The following is a 24298-nucleotide window of genomic DNA, read 5'->3' on the forward strand; positions in this document are numbered from 1 at the left end:
ATGCTCCCATCGAGGAGGACGCAGATGGACAGCCTAGTTCAGCCACTCGTCGCCCAGTACCTCGCCATGGGATGCCAGTCTAAAGAGAACAATAACGAAAGTGTAACGTCGGACGAAAAGCGAAAAGATGACGTGTAAGTCACATTCCGTTTTTATAGTTTTCACGGAGGAGTCTCTGGTTTTGGAACATACGTATTATTTAAAACAAATGGGTGGATTAGTGATATTAGCTATTTGAGTTTTCTTACTGGCCACTTTTTTTTTTTTGCTGGCAGGTAAAAAAGGTGGTGGAATTTGCGCCAAAAACGCAAGCGAAATTGTCCTCTCCAAATGTTTTACGCACAAATGCGCTCGGGTCCTACATCCCGGATTGTTATCTTACTACCTCAAACGCGTTTACTGGAAACTTGTTCATTGTTTACTCGTCACTCAACAGTTTAAACTGGATGTCCGCAATCAACTGGTATTTCCCCTCAGTTTTATTCCTCTAAAGAAACGAGAACAATGTGTATGGACTGGAAGCCATAATTCCTATATAAATTAAACCTGACTTATTATTGTATAACAGTGTGGTATTAAATATGTGCAAAAAAAAAATAAAATAAAATAAAATATATATATATATATATATATATATATATATATATATATATATATATATATATATATATATATATATATAATTTGATGCCATGCATATACAAATGAGCTTTAGTGCAAACAGTCAAGTATTTTCACTACTGCAATCCTGTCCCTCCCCTAACATTTGTACTGGTCTGTTCTTTTAAGGAGGGTGACACCAGGATGCCTCTCTAACAAGTCCAGAGTTTCTCCTCCTGGCCGGCCTCAGATGTTCCACAAACCCAGCCCAGCACAGACCACCCCAGGGAAATCAATAATGTCCCTGGGTCACCTCACCAAGGGGGCAAGCTGGGATGAACTCATCCAGACGTGCCTGCAGTCCTTTGGTAAGCCCATGCTGACCTTCATAGGGTTGTGTTTTTCAGCTACATGAGAGCAAATATGTTTATGGTACATGCTTGTGAAGCAATGAAATGTACATATCTTTGGATCAGGAGATGTTCAAGAGAGATGACTCTGGCAGTCTGCTGTCCCCACTATTTTTCATGTTTTTTAGCTAAAACAAGTTTGGACAGGTCCCAACATATGAGAGCTTTCTAACTGCTGCTTCTCTTTTTTGCTGAGTTAAAGTGTTTCCTCTGTGATTTTAAAATCCATTATATGCAAAAGCTGTCTTTTTGCTTTAAAAAGAAGATTTCTGATTTTAGCATTGGTTGTGTTTCAGGCTGAAAACAATATGGTCCCATATTGAAGGCTTGTTTTTTTTTTTTTTTTTAATGACAAAAGCACATCAGTAGTTGTGTAGGCTGTAGTTGGATCCATCAAACAAAGATCATTGGCTCCATCAAGTTGTCTGGAGTGCTCTCAGAGTTATGGTGATTACGTCTCTGAAGAGGCAGCTTTCAAACTGCTGTTGCCTGGTTACGCAAATGCAGCAAAAACAGTGGAGAAGGTTTGTGCATAAAATGACATAACTACATTTATTTCTAAAGAAGCAGAAGCAGGCTTTAATGGGAGCCTGCCTCTCATTTCAGATTCATGATGGAAATACAAAAATAAGGGGAAGAGTAAAAGAGCACCAGAAATTATGGCCACACAAGTATTTTTCAGTGTTAGTTCTGTATGAGATGTGTTCAATGTGCAATGTTATGACTGGGATTTTGCTTGAATGACCTAAAATGGTCCTTTTCCTCCCAGCCCACATCACAAGTGAACCCCTACGGTCCACAGGACCAGTTACCTTTTCAAATGTGAGGGCACACGTAAGAGCTATTTGAAAGATGACCTGATTGGAGCTTCACGCTAGTCCAAGCTGAAAGGTCATCTCCCTGAACAGTACCCCTCCGATGCTGGGTAACCTTTGAAATCTAGAACCTGTGAGCTGTGGATCAATAGCTGACATCACCACTCTCTCCAGACTGCATGCTCACTAAGTACCTTAGTCATTGATAGAAAAAAAAAGGTATTTTCAAGGTGATTATATGTATATATAATGAATCAAAACTGTTAAAAAAAAAAACTTGACAAGACTAAAAACAGTGTTCTATGGGCTTAAGAGAAAACTTTCAGCCATTTCTTTCTTTAAAAACTATTTACAAAATTAAACAATTTATCCACCAACTTTAGTAGCTGGTAGCTTAGCTGACAACAAAGATATGTCTATCGTCCCAGTGCTAACTTGGCACAAAAAAACAAAACAAAAGGATCATCCAGTCTGATAACCTCTTTCAAAACAAGGAAAAGTGACACACAGGTTTGGAGTGGCTGATGGATGTTTGAGATAACCTTAAAAGTTGGCCAGACAGAGCTTGCTTTGTGCAGTGTTTATCACCATCCAGTATCATCCAGTTCCAGTGAGCTGGGCGGCAACTCTTCTAATGTTCCCGTCACTAACACTCAGTCCAAAGGGGATTTCCTTCTGCAATTAACCCTGCATAAGGAGTGTTAGTGGTTGGAATGTTGTGAAAAGAAGGCTGAAGCAATTGTTTACCTGATGGAGAGTCATGACTTCCTGTTGTGCTTTAAACTGTAGGTCTGACTTTGGCTGATCAAAAGCTCCAGTATTAACACGATTAAATTAAAACAAGCTGTTGCATTTGTATGTATTACCCTCAACCTAATGTAGATAAATGCCATTTTGAGAACAAATCATTGTGTGATTTGTTTCTTTTGCACCCTCAATGATTAAACTGGTATAGTCATCAACATTTGTTGAGTTTGGAATGGAAGTGGCTGCACAGCACAAAGAAAAACACACCCAGTGTAGAGTGTGGCAGACTGGATTAGTCAGCTGCAGCAGGAGTGGTAAGTTGCTACAGATAACAAAGATAAGAAAGTGTTGTGCAGTGTTGCCATGGTGTCTGAGGTATTTCCAAGGTGATTTTATTCAAAAGTGGACACTCAGATGGCTGATGTCCTTGATAGTGTCAAGATACTGGCAGAGCTTCATCCAGTATTTATATTAGTCAGTACAGTGGTGTCAGTAGATGTCTTGTTCGAGTGGACTGTAAAATACATTTGATGCAACTAATGGTCAGAGTGGCATCGTGATGTTATGCAATTTTTTGGACACATGTAGTCTCATCCTATTAACTAGTTGACAAAGAATGTCTCAAGATGTCACTTTTAGCATAGTATGACAATCTAGATAAGGAAAAGTGGTCTGGTCACAAAGAGAGGAAGTTACATACTTGCAAGGAAAAAGGAAATGAAATAAAGGAAGTGAGACGAGCTAGTCTCAGAGGTTCACACAATTAGAGGAAAAAGTAAATCTTGCACAGCAGGGTCTGCGCCTGCGGATGCTATGACTAAAGGTGTGTGAACATCAGTTGTTGAAGTTAATTTAACAGGCTATTGCCCACCGATGGAAATGTTCACCTGTTCTTTGTGTAACACTAAGATAAGCATTTCTCTTTGTTGTTTTATATATATAATGCCTTAATATGTATTAATGTAATTCTTTTTATTAGTCATTAAATCATCTATAAAATATACCCTGAATTAAAAACAAGAATTTGGAAGAAATAGAGTTTAGGTATACTTAAGACAAATGTCTGTCAAAAATAATTTTATTACTCATCAATCAGTTGTTTCTGTTCTTTAATTGATGATTTAATTTGGAAAATTATGTTATTTTCAGTCCTGCTTTTTAATAGCAGCATAAAATGCCTCAATCAAAGCTATAAAACATTTAATGTAACAAATTTTACACATTTTTACATAAAAACAGGCCACAAACTTTCATCCGTGTTTGTTGATTGCTTCGGTAAAGAGAGCATATTATGGCAGCCTGAAAAAAGAAAAACACAGACTTCATGTGCTACAATAACTGTTCTTGCGTAGAAGATGATTCATATGATGACTCAATTTATTAACAGTTATGCCCTGATTATTAAGTTCTCTAACCAAAAGTGATAATATCATTGTGATAGATCTTTGGCTGGTTCTAATTTGGCAAAGCACACACACACACACACACACACACACACACACACACACACAAATCACTAATGACTTGTTGCCTTGTATTTTCAGTCCACTCTGTAGCCAACAGGATCAATTAAAGTGTGCACATTTTGCTTTCCAGATGCAGGTGGTTACGTACAAGGGAACAGCCATCTGCTGAACATCACCCTGACCATGCATCGTGTTCTCATGTCCTCCAAAGATTTTCTGGATAAGCTCATCAATCTATATCCTTCAGCAGTTCATCACAACTGCAAACCTTCCCGATAAGGCAGGTTTTTAGCAAGAAACGGGAGTATAAAAGCATATTTCGTGTCCTGCTGTCTGTTGCTTTCTCTTGGTTGTCACTAGCAACGCACACTCAAGCTTGGCTCGGAGTACATCTTTTAGCTGTCAGTTCAGAGCATGATATGTAAGTGGCAGTTTGTCTTTACTCCAACTGTCAGTGTCTGCAGTCTTTTTTACACCCATTTCCGTGTTTTTCTGCTCCCTTACTCTTCAATAGCAGGGAATCTATTACCATTCTGTTTTCTGTTGCCTTGTCCCTATTTAATCACCTAAAGAAAGCATGTCTTTTTGTAAGGTCTTGTGATTAGAGTGGAGTGGGTCTAATTTAGGTTTCCATTCATAAAACAGCAGTGGCGTCACAAAGCACCTCAGAGGAACCTACTGGCCCAGTGAACAGTCTTTGGGTTTCAGGTGTTAATTACCTCTGTCTCCTTCTCACATGGGTCCTCTTCAGCTATATATAAAACCCTCCCCACACAGATTCATGTCAATAATTCACAATCAAGTGGGCACTTTACAATTTTTTTAACCCATTTGTTTTAAGCACAAAGGCCCAAAAGGATGCATCAGATGTATCTGGTCTTTGCTGTAGGATCAAGAAATGGACACAGGAGGCATTAAAGTCCAGCCTTGGGATTGTGTGGATTCTGTTCCCATAACGCAATTAGCCTTTCTGTGTTTTATTTCAGTCTGATTTCTGCCAGTTCAGAGCCATACTGTGAGGAAAGGAAACACTTTTGTGTTAACTGTATATGAATTCAAAAGAAGTGTTTGTGTGAGCAGCTTGTGTGCAAGATGGAGGACATTGTGACCAAAGAAATAAATGATATTCTTGTGGGCAGACGGCACTGAATAAAGCATCTTTTGAGTCCTGCCACCAAGCAATGCACATCAACATTTTTTCTTCCCTCAGTATTTTAGTGTTCGGTGCTCTTTGTGCATTCTGTTATTCACTAACCTCTGTACGCCAGAATGATTCATTCTGTGATGCTCATCAGAGTTTTGCTTCATGCAGTTGCCTCCTCCCACATGACCAAATGTCACTTGTGTTTGCCTTTTGGTTTAGTTGCTGCAATTTTTGCAAATTATGTTTTTTGTTTATTCCTTCTGGAAATGACTCTAGCATTTAGATCAAACAAATGCTTACTTTTTGCTCAAAACTCACCTGCCTTGAGTATTTGAAGGTCAGTACATTTGCTGATAAAATAATCAAAAACTCAAATACTTTTTGACTTTAGGCATATATCTCATGTTTTATTTTCAGACAAGAAAACTCATTTTAAATCTGCCTCATGTTCACTGTTAGTTTGCGCCTTAACTAGTTCATACATTTAAAACAGCATTGGACAATGGTCAGCCTACAGAGTGCAAGAGAATATGCTACCTCATAAGGTCAGTCTTATATGTTGAACATATTTACAAAGTCAGATTTGAATTGTGCTTTGTGTATCAGTCCCATTGGTATTGTTTATGACCTCCAGGCATTGGATTCAAGAATTCTGGACAACGTTCCGGTTGCAGCACAGCTTGTCTGACAGCCTGGACGAGTTCCGGGATTTGATCAGAGAGCATGGACAGGAGCATCTTTGCTCTCTCCTACAGACAAAATGGATGTAAGTGTTAATCTCTGACCAGCTGGCATACTGAGAAACAAGGCCTGCACGACTCTCAGTTTCTTTCAGTCATGATAAGAATTGAAATCAGTCATGATTAAGAACACAGACTCAAACCTGTCAACCATTTTTACTTGTTAGTCGCTTTATATCACAGCCGACCGCTTGTTATTCAAAGAAAATCTCAGATTCAAAGTGCACAGTGTCAGGTTTAGTTGTATACATGATTGAGAAACTGTCCGTTTGAGCTTTAAAAGAGAACAATCTAATACACTTCCAACTTTTTTTGCCCTGCATTAATAAAATTTTAACCTTATTTAAATTCAGACTTAACAAATTACAGCTGCGTCATCTGGAAATGTTATGTTCTCTTCCTTATTTAATGCTAAACATACACTGGCATTTGTGAATGATCTGTGAAAACGCCTGCATTCTGGTTAGAGTGATACATTCAGGCTTTCAGCAATAGCTGGCTACGTTATGATAGGACTCAAGTTTTTGCAGTGTTTGAAATGGACACTATCACTTGACTCTTCCTGATGTGGTCATATCTTATTTCATGGGATGCTCTAGAAACGAACGGGACAGGTCGTGGAAGGCCAGCCAGAAGATCAAAGCTAACTACAGTAAAAAGAGGAAGGTTTCTCTTCTTTTTGATCACCTGGAACCCATTGAACTGGCTGAGCATCTCACCTACCTGGAGTTTAAATCCTTTTGCAGAATATCAGTGAGTATACACACTGATCTCAGTTGCAAAAAATACCCTCAAGTGTATGTATGTTATTGTTGGCACTTTGGTTTGTTTAGCTGATATACTAGTGCATGATCTAAAAGCCTCAGTGGTATTTCCTCCCTGTGGGAAGTACCTCACAGTTTCCGTGCAGCGGTTTATGCTCCTCTGTCTGCTCTGTGTCAGTTTGTAGATTATCAGAATTACATTCGAAGCTGCTGCATGAAGGACATCCCTGTGCTGGAGCGTTCCATCGCCCTGTGTAATGGGATCTCCCAGTGGGTTCAGCTGATGGTGCTGAGCCGGCCAACTGCTCAGCTGAGAGCTGAGGTTTTCACAAAGTTTATCCACGTTGCACAGGTAGTGGTTAACTCAACCCCCACTACTACTCTAACAGTTTCTGTTCTTAGCTTAGGGGAAAAAAGACTTAAATGACACATTTCCTTTTGGCTTATATCTTAATGCTTTTCTTCACGTGACTTATTGCGACAAATGACAAATGTCCCATTGAAAAAAACAGTATAAATGCTGCATATTTAAGATTTGCTAAATGACTTTTCACAGAGAGCTTGTAATGGTTTTCAAGAGCTCTGCTGCAAGCGCTCAATATATCCAAAGTTTTTCTCACCAGTGAAATATTAATCTGATACAGGCTAATGGAGTCCTTGTGTGGAACCAGCTTAAACATTGTGAGTTTGTGGACGTGGAGAGAAGAAAAACGGCTTGTGAGCTGAGTTAGTGATCTGACCTAGCCTGGTAACACTCTTCCAGTGAGTGTGTGTGCAGCCTGCTGAGAAGTGACACTCTGGCTTCAGGGAGCCGTTAGGCAGGCTTGTACTCTGGAGGACCTCTTACACTCTAACATTAATGTCCCAGACGGCTGCTGCTCACTGCTGTCAGCCTCAAAACCCACGGGTGTGGAAACGAATTTCACACCATAATGCTCCAGTGACAGCTCGAATTAGGGAACTGAAAAGAGGGTGAAAAGCTCTTCCCAAAGTGAGTGAGATATCAGAGTACAGGAAGAAAAAGACAACAATATAAGTGGTTTATGTAACACAGTGTTGTGAGTTATATAACCAGGACTACCTGGAACAACTTTAATTATGTGTGTGCCTGAGCAGACCTGTGTGTTTTTTTTTTTGTGTGTGTCCACCAGTGTCTTCATCATATGCACAACTACAACACACTAATGGCGGTGGTAGGAGGGCTGTGTCACAGTTCAATTTCCCGACTGAAAGACACCACCTCATATGTACCCAGTGAAGTCACCAAGGTAACAGTTGAAATGGACTTTACGATCATGCTTTTGGGTTCATTGGTATAATTATAGTGTTTTTTACAGTTTAACTACTCAAACTTGCTAAGATCAAAGTCCACACTACACAAAAGGATCCTGAGCTGCCTCAAGGAACTTATTTTGTAGTCAAAGGTGGTAATCTACATCATCGTGTTATATTAGAAACATGCATCTTGGTGGCTAGTTTGACAGTCTACCAACAGTGCATGTGGTTGCAAAAAAATCTAATTCTGTTGCATCTATTTCTTTGATCTAATTTTTATCGTAGTATTGTAGGGAATATTTAAAGGATCGTCGATGGCAGAGCCAAAAGGTTTATAGTGGTGTCCTTGCAAAGCTCGTTACTCCCACTGAGGTGGCAAGAACACGGATGGCATGTTGTTTTTCTCGCTGAAAGCACTTAGCTGCAGGCTCAAGTGTTTATTCTTATTTACATAACCTGACATGACTGCTACATGGGAGTACATTTTACACCTGCAATGTTGTCTGTCAGTTAAATATCTGCAGTCTTTAGTTTTATTTGATTTATTTTTAGTAATGTCAGACACTGCCCACTTAGAATCTAATCATTTTATATTTCTGCCACTTGCACTTGTTCAAGACTACAAAAGATGGCTAAGATACTTTGGCTTATTCATTTTTGTTTGTGTTTCATGCACGTTATATTACCACTTACTCGGTTACCAAGCTTGATAACGGAATTGAACTTTGCTTTTCTTCATATGGATTAAGTTAATACATTAAAATAAGTGGGGATTATCTTGAATGCTGCTGTTACAAGGAAGCATGGGTTTAATTTTTGTCCTTTCATAAAGGATATGACAAAGTATTCTCTGCTTGCATAGATAAGAAGGGATGAATTACAACAACTTCCTGTGGCTAAACTTAACCAATATTTATCAGGGAGGCCACTTAGACACTTCCGTATCCTTTTATTAAGTTACCGACTATCTTAAACATTAAAGCCTATTTGATTACATCCCAACAATGGGCTGATAATTTGTGCGTCACAATGTTTGACCAGCTGGAGCAAACTAGATCCCTGGGAGGGAGACTTAAAGAGCTAAAGAATAGTATTTTTACTGAAGTTGATGAGAAAAGATGCAGAGAAGGACAATTTGGGAAGATAAATACTTTGTATTTAACATAAAGGCTTGTAAACCTGTTGTAGTAGCCACTCAAAATTAAATTATTCCCTTGTGAAGGAGGATACAAGGACCCTTAAACTAACTGTGTGATAAGCAGTTGATCCAAGAGGCTGGGAATTAAAACATTCTCATAAAAAATGTGTAATTTTTCTCCCAGGTATTGAATGAGATGACAGACCTGCTGTCCTCCTGCCGAAACTTCGACAACTACAGACAAGCTTACAACAGGTGTACAGATCCTAAAATCCCCATCCTTGGTGTCCATCTCAAAGACCTGATTTCTGTCAATGAGGCCATGTCAGACTATGTGGAAGACAACAAGGTGAATGTGCAGAAGCTCCAGGCGCTCTACAGTCATATTAACGAACTGATCCAGCTTCAGCAGATCCCACCCAAGATGGATGCAAACAAGGACCTGGTTCATTTGTTGACGGTAATGTCTCAGAGAGACTCTGTATATTTCTTGTTTTTGAATCATGATGTGGCTTTTTTTCCCTATTCCCTGAGTTGTGAACACATGCAAAGATGCAAATGAGCATGTTACAGCATGCAGATTGTCTTGTGTGGGTGAGATGAGAGTCTATGATCTATGAGTGTGTGGGTGACAAACTGAATGTTAATGAGACTGAGTTCAGATTGGTGTATTGTGGTGCTATCTGTCTGCAATGTTATAACTGTACTTGAATGACCAAATGCCCATGAGAGATGATAGTTGTACTGCTATTTGAATTTGCCATCATCAAAATATGTTTCAAAGCACTATCTTTGGACTCAGGTAGCTCTTTTTTTAACCTCTCATGTGCTTGTGTTATTCTCTCTTACAGCTGTCTTTGGACCTTTACTACACTGAGGATGAGATTTATGAGCTGTCATATGCACGGGAACCCAAAAACTGTAAAGCACCTGTAAGTAATAAAAGCCAGGACTGCTTAAGTTAGTATTGCTTTTACTGACTGGAAATAAAAAAGGAGCTTGCAGACCTCCTCCAAGAAAAAAAAAAATCAAAGTGCTGCAAAGTGCAACAAATTGGGCAAAGTGACTAACATTTATGTCATTTTAGTGCATGACGTAAACTTTTACATATGTTATTTTGATGAACAGAGATAAGCCTGTAATTGAGTAATCAATTATTACATGTGGATCGAATAGAGATTTTTGTTGTGTTTTATTTGTGTAAATACACTTACTCAGCTGATTATTTATTCTCACATCTAAGCAAGAAATACGAAGCAGCCGGCCAGAGCTTACTATTAAAGTGTGGTGGTTCATGTACTGAAATAACCTGCAGGGATATGGAAGTAGGCCGAAAAGATAGTCAGTTAAAAACCTTTTCCATCCATCCATCTTCTGCCGCTTATCCGGGGTCGGGTCGCAGGGGCAGCAGCCTAAGCAGGGAAGCCCAGACTTCCCTCTCCCCAGCCACATTTGCCAACTCTGCGGGGGGGATCCCGAGGCGTTCCCAGGCCAGCCGAGAGATATAATCCCTCCAGCGTGTCCTGGGTCTTCCCCGGGGTCTCCTCCCAGAGGGATGTGCCTGGAACACCTCACCAGGGAGGCGTCCAGGAGGCATCCTGACCAGATGCCCGAGCCACCTCAACTGGTTCCTCTCGATGCGGAGGAGCAGCGGCTCTACTCTGAGCCCCTCCCGGATGACCGAGCTCCTCACCCTATCTCTAAGGGTGAGCCCGGCCACCCTGCGGAGGAAACCCATTTCAGCCGCCTGTATACAAGATCTCGTTCTTTCGGTCACGACCCACAGCTCATGACCATAGGTGAGGGTAGGAACGTAGATCGACTGGTAAATCGAGAGCTTCGCCTTCTGGCTCAGCTCCTTCTTCACCACGACAGACCGGCGCAGAGCCCGCATTACTGCAGACGCCGCACCGATCCGTCTGTCGATCTTGCGCTCCATCCTTCCCTCACTCGTGAACAAGACCCCGAGATATTTAAACTCCTCCACTTGAGGCAGGACCTCACTCCCGACCCGGAGAGGGCAATCCACCCTAATCCGGCTTAGGACCATGGTCTCAGATTTGGAGGTGCTGATTCCCATCCCAGCCGCTTCACACTCGGCCGCGAATCGCTCAAGAGAGAGCTGGAGATCACGACCAGATGAAGCCAACAGGACCACGTCATCCGCAAAAAGCAGGGACCCAATCCTGAGGCCACCAAGTCGGATCCCCTCAACACCTCGGCTGCGCCTAGAAATTCTGTCCATATAAGTTATGAACAGAATCGGTGATAAAGGGCAGCCTTGGCGGAGTCCAACCCTCACGAAACGAATCCGACTTACTACCGGCAATGCGGACCAAGCTCTGACACCTGTCGTACAGGGACCGGACAGCCCTTACAAGGGGGTCCGGTACCCCATACTCCCGGAGTACCCCCCACAGGAGCCCCCGGGGGACACGGTCGAATGCCTTCTCCAGGTCCACAAAACACATGTAGACTGGTTGGGCAAACTCCCATGCCCCCTCCAGGACCCCAAAGAGGGTATAGAGCTGGTCCACTGTTCCGCGACCAGGACGAAAACCACACTGCTCCTCCTCAATCCGGGATTCGACTATCCGGCGGACCCTCCTCTCCAGGACCCCTGAATAGACCTTACCAGGGAGGCTGAGGAGTGTGATTCCCCTATAATTGGAACACACCCTCCGGTCCCCCTTCTTAAAAAGGGGGACCACCACCCCAGTCTGCCAATCCAGCGGTACTGCCCCTGATGTCCACGCAATGCTGCAGAGGTGTGTCAGCCAGGACAGCCCCACAGCATCCAGAGCCTTAAGGAACTCCGGGCGGATCTCATCCACCCCCGGGGCCTTGCCGCCAAGGAGCTTTTTGACCACCTCAGGGACTTCAGCCCCAGAGATAGGAGAGTCCACCCCTGAGTCCGCCAGCTCTGCTTCCTCATCGGAAGACGTGTTGGTAGGATTGAGGAGGTCTTCGACGTATTCCTTCCACCGACCCACTACGTCCCGAGTTGAGGTCAGCAGCTCCCCACCTCCACTGTACACAGTATTGATGGAGTACTGCTTCCCCCTCCTGAGCCGCCGGATGGTGGACCAGAATCTCCTCGAAGCCGTCCGGAAGTCTTTCTCCATGGCCTCGCCGAACTCCTCCCATGCCCGAGTTTTTGCCTCGGCAACAGTCGAAGCCGCATGCCGCTTAGCCCACCGGTACCCATCAGCTGCCTCCAGAGTCCCACAGGCCAAGAAGGCCCGATAGGACTCCTTCTTCAGCTTGACGACATCCCTCACTGTTGGTGTCCACCAACGAGTCCTGGGATTACCGCCACGACAGGCACCAACAACCTTACAGCCACAGCTCCGGCCGGCCGCCTCAGCAATAGAGGCACGGAACACAGCCCATTCGGACTCAATGTCCCCCACCTCACTCGGGACATGGTTGAAGCTCTGCTGAAGGTGGGAGTTGAAGCTCGCTCTGACGGGGGACTCAGCCAGACGTTCCCAGCAGACCCTCACAACACGTTTGGGTCTGCCAGATCTGACCGGCCTCCTCCCCCACCACCTGAGCCAACTCACCACCAGGTGGTGATCAGTTGACAGCTCCGCCCCCCTCTTCACCCGAGTGTCCAAGGCATGTGGCCGCAGGTCCGACGATACGACTACAAAATCGATCATCGAACTGCGGCCCAGGGAATCCTGATGCCAGGTGTACATATGGACACTCTTATGCTGGAACATGGTGTTCGTTATAGACAATCCATGACGAGCACAGAAGTCCAATAACAAAACACCATTTGGGTTCAGAGGGGGGGGACCATGCCTCCCAATCACTCCCCTCCAGGTCTCACTGTCATTGCCCACGTGAGCATTGAAGTCCCCCAGCAGAACAATGGAGTCCCCAGAAGGAGCACCCTCCAGCACTCCCTCCAAGGACTCCAGAAAGGGTGGGTACTCTGAACTGCTGTTCGGTGCATAAGCACAGACAACAGTCAGGACCCGTCCCCCCACCCGGAGGCGGAGGGAAACTACCCTTTCATCCACCGGGGTAAACCCCAACGTGCAGGCACCAAGCTGGGGGCTGATGAGAATGCCCACACCTGCTCGGCGCCTCCCACCATGAGCAACTCCAGAGTGGAAGAAAGTCCAGCCCCTTTCGAGGGTACTGGTTCCAGAGCCCAAGCCATGCGTCGAGGTGAGTCCAACTATATCTAGCCGGAACCGCTCAACCTCGCGCACAAGCTCAGGCTCCTTCCCCACCAGAGAGGTGACGTTCCACGTCCCTAGAGCCAGCTTCTGCAGCCGGGGATCGGACCGCCAGGGTCCCCGCCCCTTGCTGCCGCCCAGCTCACACTGCACCCGACCCCTACGGCTCCTCCCGCAGATGGTGAGCCCACGGGAGGTGGGGCCCATGTAACCCTTTCGGGCTGAGCCCGACCGGGCCCCATGGGCGAAGGCCCGGCCACCAGACGCTCGCTCTCGTACCCCACCTCCAGGCCTGGCTCCAGAGGGGGGTCCCGGTAACCCGCGTCCGGGCAAGGGAACATTCATGCCCAGGTTGGTCGTCATCGTAGAGGTCGATGAGCCGTGCTTGGTCTGGTCCCTCCCCTAGACACCTGTTTGCCATGGGTGACCCTACCAGGGGCATAAAGCCCCCGACAACATAGCTGCTAGGATCTTCGGGACGCACAAACCCCTCCACCACGATAAGGTGACGGCTCAGGGAGGGGGAAAAAAAAACAAAAAAAGCAAAAAACCTTTTCATGGAAGGTGCAAATCCCTTAGTATAATATACTACTAATATAAAGGCAATTAATATTTCAATGTAAGGTTTTGTTTGTAGGACTATTGTTCATTCTCATGCTGAGTTTATGAGACTTTTCCAACTCCTGTGTACAGTTGCTCTTGACTTGGTTAGAGTAAAATAGAATAAGATTAATTTATTGTCAACGTATGTGACAAACAGATGTCTGTCATTAATTGAGAACTGTGCATATTCATAAAATCAAAAGGTAATTAATATGTATAACAAGTAAAAAATGTAAAGAGAAGTATATACATAGAACTGATTAAAATGGCAATGTGTTATTGCACTTATGATATTTTAAGTGGCACGGTGTGGGAGTCTTTAGAGCTCTGCAGCATCTTACAGATGGAAGTAGTATAAACAGGTCATGACAAGGGTAGGAGCGGAGCTCAATTATGTTGCAGGTTCTGCTGTGGCATCGAAACCTTTTAAATGTCTTTGTGAGGCACCGGTAAAAGCCGATGTGGTTTTATCACAAGTAATTTCAATCCAAAGGTTTACAACAAAACAACAAGTATTTAGGTTGAGCCTTTTACCTTCCTTACAAATTTTCTGGCTTTTGTCATTTTGTCATTTGTCTTATCCTACACACTGGACCTTTTAAGGCAATTGTTTGCATTTTGAGAAATATTATTATGAATTTCTTTGCAACTAGCTGAGTTGAATTGAAGCTTCCTACTTTGTACTTATGTCAGCAGCTGGTTAGCTTAGCTCAACAAAAAAACATATGTGGTAAATGGGAAACACTTTTTTTTTTTTTTTTTTTTTTTTTTGCAGAAACACTGTGAAGCACCTTAGTTATCATGTGTTTTGATCAGTGCCTCATTCCTCTAGAGAAGTTGCACATTTGCAGACCAAACATGAATATTCTTTACAGTTTACATTTGACCAGAACCAACTTTTAACTTAGCATTTTGAACTGAACAGCTCTCTGCTTCAACTTTATATTTCATGCAAAGTTGATGAGAAAATAAAAATAGTCATGGGAATTTAAGTTAGAGAAAATATGTAAGTAACATACAATATACAAATCTATTTCCTTTTTTTAAGATTTGTAGCTACTTGTTAAGTTGTTTGAAATTAGTTTGTTAGAGATCTTGTGAAATATCAGAGCAGCTGACAATTTCTTTTGTGTTATTTAATGATGAATGTTTTTTTTTGTTTTGTTTTGTTTTTTAAAATAGCCAGCCACACCTTCCAGGCCTCCAGTTTTTGTGGACTGGGCATCAGGAGTGGCTCCTAAACCTGATCCACGAACCATCAGCAAACATGTACAGAGAATGGTAGATGTAAGTACTTCCTTATTTCAAGTGTAGCGTCCAGATAGCCACTAAGTAATCCTATTACGTAAACATGATCATAAATTTGAACTGTTAAGCATGCAAGCACTTTAGCAGTCTTCTCTCACTGCTATTGTTCATCAATAGTTGAGTAACAATGGTGTTTGCTGCTTGTCTTTTACAGTCCGTGTTTAAGAACTACGATCACGGTGAGAACGGGTTCATTTCTCAAGAGGACTTCGAGAAAATTGCCACTAGCTTTCCTTTTTCCTTCTGTGTCATGGACAAAGAGAAGTGAGTATTTGATAGGTCACGCACTCGCTTTCAGTTCATTTGTGACTTCAGAGGAGAGGAAGCCAAAGTGGTATTGGTAGTGATGAGAGCAGAAACAGGAAATATGAAATTGCTCCAGAAGGAACAAAAAAAAAACCACCTGTAAATACTCTCACGCCACCCAGCACAGACTGTTATTGCTCTTTAATAATACAGTGACAACATAGTAGATATTGTTGAGCCTGCTGGATAGATGTGTAGGTGCAGATATTAAAAAATAAAGACATTCTCTGCAGAAATAACTCATATATATTTTGTTGTGGCTGCTCACTTAGGGCAGGTCTTGTGAACAGAGAGGAGATCACAGCTTATTTCATGAGGGCCAGTGTCATCTGTTCCAAGCTGGGCCTTGGATTTGTTCACAACTTTCAGGAAACCACTTACATGAAACCCACCTTCTGCGACAACTGCTCAGGATTTGTAAGCAGACACTCTTCTATTTATTTTACCTCTTAGAAACACTCAGGATAACTTAAGACTGGTTTAAATTAAATTCTGTTAAATGAATAGTGTATATTTTTTCTTTCACAGTTGTGGGGTGTCATCAAGCAAGGCTACAGATGCAAGGGTAATACTTGTTTAACTATGCCAGGCCTGTCTTTGGCCAAGTATCATGCTCAGAAATTAGACGTACACAGTATTCTTGTGGGGAGCAGGTGAGATGAAGTGTGGTTTTCTGTGCATATTGCTAGCTGAACCTTGCAGCTCAGAAAAAAAAGGAGTCTACAACAAAAACCACAGTTTTTCCCCTCCCCCGTCCTTCGTAAGATCTAAGAAGTATTTGTTTGCTTGACAGTAAGCCCGCACAGGTCGGAGGGTTGCACTTGCAGAACAGATTGCGTTCAAAGAGAAGTGGGAAGGCAGTTTGTTGAAGTCAGACTAGTTCCTGTCATGACATGTTGTGCATTCTTTCTGCCTGCACAGACTGCGGCATGAATTGCCACAAGCTGTGCAAGGACCAGGTGGCATTTGAGTGCAAGAAGAACTCCAAAGTGACCAACACCATTGACAGTCCCACACCGAGTTCCACACCTGTCGCCACGAGCACCTCAGAGGGTGGGTTGGGTTGATGGGGTTCATTCTCAGCATAAACACACACACACGCGCTGACAACAAATTGAGTATTTTCTTGCTACATATGCACACAGTCTCACCTGAAGTATGCACACAATAAACAAGTACCTAATGTGAATCTAGAGTTCTGTGACGTGGGCCATCTGGTGGGAGGGAATTTTCAGGTTATTCATTCATCTTCAAGCTGTGTTATTTCCTGTAATTGCTGCCTTGTATGCTGCAGAGAAAGCTAAAAGTCACCATTTACATGACTTAAGTTGAGTTTTCCACAGCTTTAAGAAAAACTGATCTTTAGTGTGAGGTCTGCTGTAATTCCCCTTCAGCTGCCATTACGAATCGTTTCACTTACAGTAATGCTCAAGCTGCCCACCTACCGCAAAAGAAGCTGCTATATTCAGAACAGGAGGACTTTCAGTTTTACTTAATATGGGCTCACTTACCAAGAGATAACTTCAAATCATGAGGCTATATTTACACAGCTTCACTCTAAATGAGTCTGTTTCTGTCACATGATGCATTTCTCTTGTGATTATGACATACTGAACTGAGTCACGTCATTTGCGGTATATAATGTCCTTTAAGGCATGAAAACAATGGATGGTCATGCAATACAAATAAAAATACTATTTTTTTATTTGTTTAATTTGATTTTGCATTAATAATGCCCATCTCTTCAGGTTCAGAGGAATGTCCTTTCCCCTACCCACGAGATGACTGCAAAGACTGGAGCTCAGACTCCCCGGTCACCCCCCGATTGAAACCTATGAGAGTCCACAGCTACACCCAGACAGAAGGACCTCAGCTATCCTCTCTAAATGCTGAACCCAGCCGCTTTCAGCCTTGTCTTTTAGTTCCAGTGCCACCCGCGTTGTCTTCGTGCCCCAGCCCGTTGTTCCACAGAAATCGATACTGTGCCAAGTGGGAAAACAGAGCTTCTGTTTTGCAAAAACCTAAAGAGCCAGAGGAGGAGAGCAAACCCACCTATGAATGTCTGGAATCAGTGAGTAATATAACTGATGCTGCACAAAACCTCAAATGCTGCACATTTATTGTGCTTCACTTAATTTTACTGCGTCTTCTGCAGGAAAATCAGCAGCTCCATAAAGCCAATGAGACACTACGTAAGAAACTGAAAGAGACAGAGCGGGAGGTGGAGATGCTGAAGACCCTCCTGAAAAGACATGCTCTTCATCCTGTGGAGGAGGACTCATCCTCTTAGACTCATACTGACACTCAATCTTTTCCTGGTGCTGCCCCCTGTATGGCAGAATTGATAAATTCTTATTTATTGGTCATGGACAGTGAAAGTGTTTTATCAGTTAGATGAGTTTGAGAAGATTAGTCTAAATTAAAGCAGTATTACCCCTACCAATATATTTCTTCTAACCAATGAGACCCCTACTAGAAGGTCACTATAATTCATTTTGATCTGGTTTTCTATACAGCGGCAAATCACAACAAATGTTATTTTAGATTCTATTTCCCCTTCAGTAGCTTTATTCTGTGTTCTTTTATTAGAAACTAAACAGTTCTATTTTATTTATTTGATTTACATCAGATAAATAATATGATTTAATAATATGACCTGATTTACATCAGATAAATGATGCCATAGCTGCCCTCTGCACATATGGCGGAGTTCTGCCTGATGCCACATACAGATGCACATATACATGCCACATGCATACACACAAGTTTGGACACTTCTGTTCTGTCACGTCCATCACAGGAACATGCACAGCTGAACAAGCTGAATCTACCAACATAATAGTCATCTCTGAGTTGCATTGCATCTTAAAATTGATATTTATATTATAAAATTTTATAATAATAATATTATAATATTATTTCTAGGTTTTATTAACGTCAGCACTTTTCTGATATCTGAACTTTAAGAATATTGCCAAACTGTATTTGATCCTGGGGGAACACCAGTAAACTAGTAAAGTCAGACACAGTACACAAAGTGTTTTAGTACTGATGATACACAACAGGTCAAGACATGCTGGCAGGTGTGTCACTATTATTGATGTTACAGAAACTCTTGAGGTGTGTATGATTTTTTCAAAGTAGCCACAGTACTGAATACTGTAAAAAAAAAATAAAATAAAATAAATCCCACATTTATCAGAATTTCCCTTCCATATGAAGAAAGTAAATAAACTCTATAGACAAGGATGAGCTGCTTTGTTGGTCTGAACATCTCAAAGATTAATGAAAACCACTGGCATTGGCATACTTCACTTTATGTGGTGATACTTAATAATGTGTACATATATAAGCCATTATTGAATAACTGAATGCAGTATTTTGGAGTGGAAAGTACAGCAGTATGTGTTTGATCAATTCTTGATCAGTTAATGAGCTTAGATATTTATGTTAAACATAAAATTGGAAATGCTGCAGAAACATGGGCAGCAACACAGTTTTAAGGAAAGTTTATGGAAGGTAAGTTATTACACATGGTAACAAGAGCCCACTGATTTTATCTACAGAATTAAAGTTGGGTCCATCATATCACAGTACTGATGTTGCCTTGTTTTATCTTTTCTTTTCATTGTTTATATTTATTGCCTAAAACACTACATAGTTCATATTAAAAGTGACATAGCTTATTATTTTGTACAGAATAATGGTACTATCACTCAGTTATTTGTGCTTTTGTGTGTTTTGGCCTAATAGTCATATTTGGATGTTTTTTAAACTGTGCAGCTGTCATTTTATTGTTGTATGATCAGTTGTAGCTGTTGTACTGTGAACAATATGTGTTTGTAATAATGTTATGTAAATGCAAAATATACTCAATGTCATTAGTTTTGTCATTCTTTATTCAGTATTGCTTTGTTATTGATCTAATAAATAACATGTTCTATACAAAGACAGCGCTTGTGCTACCTGATATAACCAGTAGGGGTCGCTATAGTCTTATTAGAACAATCTTTCAGCCCTTTGGTAATGACTTGACTTTAAGTTCCTGGGCATTTGCTTTTTCACTCATTTTCCATTTCTGTTTTTAAGGGACCTTATAGCCTGATCACTTCCTCCTTTTTTTCTTTTGGTTTTTTGAGTATATAGTTGATTTGAATTTGAATCTAAAAATATACTTGTAAATGAAGAGTCATATGAACCTATAATTCTATTTTTCTGGCGACATTATGAATTAGTGAGACAGAAACCCTTGAAGGCAGACTGTGTCACTGCAATTTCTGTGCCCAATCTATTGTGTCCCTAGTGCTTTGCTAAAGGTAATGAGTCCAACTCTGCAGTACATATTGGTAAGCAGGTGATGAGAAGGCCATTGCAGCAAAAGTACATATTTAAACCTAATGTCTTATCCTTAACATTTTCTCAAAACCATACTGCCAACAGCAGGTGGTTAATTGTAGTGTCATATTTTGGTACATTGCATTGCATTTGTATGGCTTAAATGTAGCCCAATACAAAGGGAACCATTTGACTTAAATTATGTTGTGCTTCTTCATTTCTTGCAGCCATAATGACTTGTTGCCTTGCATTGGCTTGGCAGTGAACAGAGACCCAGTGAAAAAGGATATTCTCTGAGGCAGAACAGCAGCTCCCAAGCGGAGCCTTGTGGTGACAGCTAATTTACTTTTATTTGAATGTGACACCCAGCTGCTGGGGAGTAACATCCCCAGTCTACCAGGCTCCATGCACACTAATGCAGAATAATTTCCCACATCATGGCTGGCTAAAAGAAAGTGACAGAGACAACACGTGCTAAAGATGCCCTTGCAAAGACAGCTTTTTACTCATCGAGGTTGTAATAAAAGCTTGAGGAAGAAAAATATGTGTTTGCCATGGCATGTCAAAACAGCCATCATTAAGAAAAAATAAATCACAGTAAAAATCCATTTATAAATCCAACTAAGAGGATAAAAGTCATTTCTTGTTGTCACAGAAGCCTGAAAAAGATTGAAAGACATATATGGGCTAAATGATACTGTCCATAATTGCTGTCCAGACATTTAGGACAAAGTATAACACTCCAACAGTCTTTTTAATTACAGCAGGCAGACAGATGATTTATCACCCAGACATCAGTGTACTTGGGGGAATTGGGCTACTGTGAGATATCCATAAGTTAACTAAATCTGCTCAGTCTAATGAACACTCTAAAACTAATTAGACAAAGATGTGGAACAACACATTATACTCTCCTGATAGCAGGAGTGGGACATAGAAACCCCAGTGAGAACACAACACAAGTGACTCTCATTTTAAACATAAAGCAGAGCCACCACCAAAGTGCCTGTGGGAGACTGCAACACAACAACCCAAACTCAGCTCCACTTATTCCCCTGATTATTAAATGGAGTTCGTTAAATTCTAATGATGGCCAAAGGACCCTTATCGGAGAGCAGAGAGTAACTAGCGTAAAGCACAAGAAAAAAAGAAGTAAGACACTAATTCTGCAGAAATTATCCAGAGGTGGCTTGAAAATGGAAGCCATGGTGAAAATTTTAATTAACCTTAATGATAGTGGAGGAGTAGAGTTGTGTAGGAGTTCTGAAAAGAGAACCATGGCTGTTCAGCCGAATCCCTTTTTGACCTTTAACAAGGATGGAGCTTTGCCTTAGAATAAAAACACTTATAAGTTTCTATTAAATTCAGGGTAAAGTCTAAAGCTGAGCCAAGAGTAATGAATGTGTGTGCAATATTGTTGACTGTGAGTGCCCACAAAGAAATTTCATTCTACCTCTCTGGCTCTGACTTCCACATAATAAAGAGGCTCACACTCATAAAGGAATGTGTGGGAGCTGAAATTCATATCCTGCAAATATCAAATGAAGTAGGTTCATGCTATTCATCTCACTGGAGGAAAAGACAATGGTTTGGAGAAGGGATGTGTACAAAGAGACACACTAACATGGTGATGCAGTATAAAGTCCAAACCACATCCTTTGTTTTTAGCCTGTTTTGCGTGTACAATGTTCTGAATAGTATCAATAAAACACATTGCAAGAAACTGAATGCAGCGTAGAGTAACATGTTATTTCAGCAATGTGACTTCATATTAATACACCATTCACGGTGCAGCTGTCACAGTGATTCATGATTGACTTTAAGTTCCTGCTATTGCTCCTCACGGTGTACTTTGGTGGCAAATCATGAAGGGGGGAAAAAAGAAAAAGCAACTCTAAAAGTTGCATTTGGATGGAAATAAACATTATATACTACCTTGCACTTTCTGTTTTCATGTTTCTGAAGTTATAAATTACTAGATCCTAGGCCAAGAGCTGATGATGATACATCACAGAAAATATGCTGCAAATACACACTATAGAAAAGCCAGATTCACTAATGAACCCCCACTCCCACAGACAGTCTGCTTCTAAGGCAATGTCGTCTGTCAAGACTCATTATGAATATGCACAATATATGTATATATATATATATATATATATATATATATATATATATATATATATATATATATATATATATATATATATATATATATATATATATATATATATATATATATATATATATATATATACATATATTAGCTTTCAATATTAAATTGCCAAAGTCTTTTCTTTGGGAAAAATATACTTATGTTAAACTATCCATCCTTGCCTTCTTCTCACTATCTTTACATCTGAAAGAGTCATCCTATCTGGGATGCCCATTTTATTCACTGGCTGTCCATAAACACAATTTGTTAAAAACCTGTTTTTTCTGTTTTGCATTATCATTATTATTTCATGTTGTATTTGCATTATGTTCGGTTGAACATTGAGTCTAATGATTTTCAGATAACAGATTCCTGTTTTTATCAATGTTCAACACAATGCCCCGACGAGATGGGAAATGCAGTTACATAATAACACAAAGAACTCCAGCTTTAAATTAATATCTCATTTCACATTGTTTTTGTGCTGGAAGGACTTTATTGCTTTCCGTGATGCAAGATCTCTACATTTGCTGTGCTTCACTTGCACATGCCAGCTTGTAAATAGTATATTTGGGAAGTACATCCCCAAACAATCACAGTTTGCTTCAATATGCATGCTGCAGCAAGGACAGACTAGTGAATTTCACAAATATAGACCTGAAACACCTTTCTTTTTTTTTTCTTTTTTTTTTTACATCAATTTACTCTAATACACTTTACATGAAAATGGAACAGCTGCTAAAACTGTTTCCAACAATAGTTTTGGAAAGAGAAAATACAGATTTACAGGAAGGTACAGTGAAGTAATCTGTGTATTGCATATTGTATTCTGTAATATATTATTAATCTCACCCTTGTTGATCAATTCTCTAATTAAGAACAAGTTTGGAACATAAAGCCTTACTGAGCCTGTAATACTCACGTGGTATAAAAATACTACAACTGAATGATCATGTGACGTGAAAGCATTTGATAGAGATTTGACCTCTTAAAAAAAAAAGTAGAGCTTTGCTATGACGTGGTAATGCATAAGCTGTATGTGTAATATGAGGTTGCTGCTGTAATAGCACAGTGTGAGACTCTCCATTCACTCACACAATCAGCTGCACACAGGTCTCCAGCATGGCTAGCTGAAATAGCCAGAGCACTTTAATGATGGCCAACAGGCTGTTTAAGAGGCTGTTTGTTGTTGTCGGTCGACTATCCTCCGCTGCTTACTCCAATGATCCGAGATAAAGGATGTGTTCAGATGTGCTGCACATTCCACCTTCAATGCCTGAAGGATAAGGCGACATATGATCCTGGCGCATCATAAAGGGAGAAAACCATTGATATCACTTACTGCTCAGAGGTGATGCATCACTTAAAGGTCAGATGTAAAAATGGTTCAATCTTTCCTTCTCTGCAGATACTCTCTTTGAAGGTTAGCCGGTAGAGGAGAAAGTGAAAATGGGAGGCTGCATTGTCGTGCCAGGAAGAGAGAATTCATTTGTAATTGTACTTTAGCATTTTTAGTGAAAACACCAGCTACCTTTGCTTCATTATCTTCTTTTGGAACAACAAAAAAGATGAATGCACATATCAGTAAAAATTTCATAGAGCAAAGAAACTAACTTACATAGGAGGTTTTACCACCATTCTTACTGGTCAGTCTTCCCTAAAATTAACATGACTATTTCTATATTTAACAGGTTCTAATCCTGCTCCATGTTAATACCAAGACAGCCTGATGCTTGTTTTATTTGTAGACCATCTCTCAATCACCATACTTCCCTGTAATCATTGCGGATGGCTTTGCTGATCCCTGGAGTCAGCAGTGTGAAGAGCGAAAGTTAATTTGGGTCAACTTGAGAGAAGTTCAACACATCACACACAACTATCCACCATCTGTGAGCAGCCAGCCCATGGGGAGCAGCCAACTGTTCAGATAAATGTGATTTGATGCTTTCCTCCCTTTAGGTGCCCCATGAGAGTGACCATTAGTACTGCAAGCATTTACTTCAGAGCAGGACGATGATAAGTGAAAGGTTGTCATCTTTTGTTTCTTGATATTTAAGATTGAAGCAGATTTTATTCATACACAAAAACAGACAATGTTTCTTAACTTTTCATCTAAAAACAGGCACTTAGCTGCTCTCGTACTCTTTCAGTTGACCCACAGGGTCTGGAAATTTGACTGACTTGTGACCTTCCCTCTGCTTCATCAACTGCATGAGAGAACGAGGTGTACAGAAAATGTGAGCAGACAGCTCAGGCTCATGCGGCCGCAGCTTTTCATTTATACATCACATTGCCCTGA

At 41.2% G+C, this 24298-nt stretch overlaps 1 protein-coding gene across 1 annotated transcript; it reads left to right on the forward strand.

Moving 5' to 3' along the window:
• LOC306773068 (RAS guanyl-releasing protein 1-like) lies at window positions 1-17973 on the forward strand (the record flags this gene model as incomplete). Its single annotated transcript, XM_079262790.1, has 17 exons — window positions 1-134; window positions 790-968; window positions 4169-4267; window positions 5658-5727; window positions 5817-5948; window positions 6522-6675; window positions 6865-7038; window positions 7838-7954; window positions 9284-9559; window positions 9951-10031; window positions 15078-15182; window positions 15358-15467; window positions 15782-15926; window positions 16038-16074; window positions 16431-16562; window positions 17258-17580; window positions 17665-17973. 17 exons carry the CDS (start codon window positions 1-3, stop codon window positions 17797-17799), a joined length of 2403 nt encoding a protein of 800 aa, XP_079118916.1. The 3' UTR covers window positions 17800-17973.
• Window positions 17974-24298: the final 6325 nt, after the last annotated feature.

The sequence above is a fragment of the Telmatherina bonti genome (assembly GCF_933228915.1).
Source record: "Telmatherina bonti genome assembly, chromosome: 22".
Classification (NCBI taxonomy): domain Eukaryota; kingdom Metazoa; phylum Chordata; class Actinopteri; order Atheriniformes; family Telmatherinidae; genus Telmatherina; species Telmatherina bonti.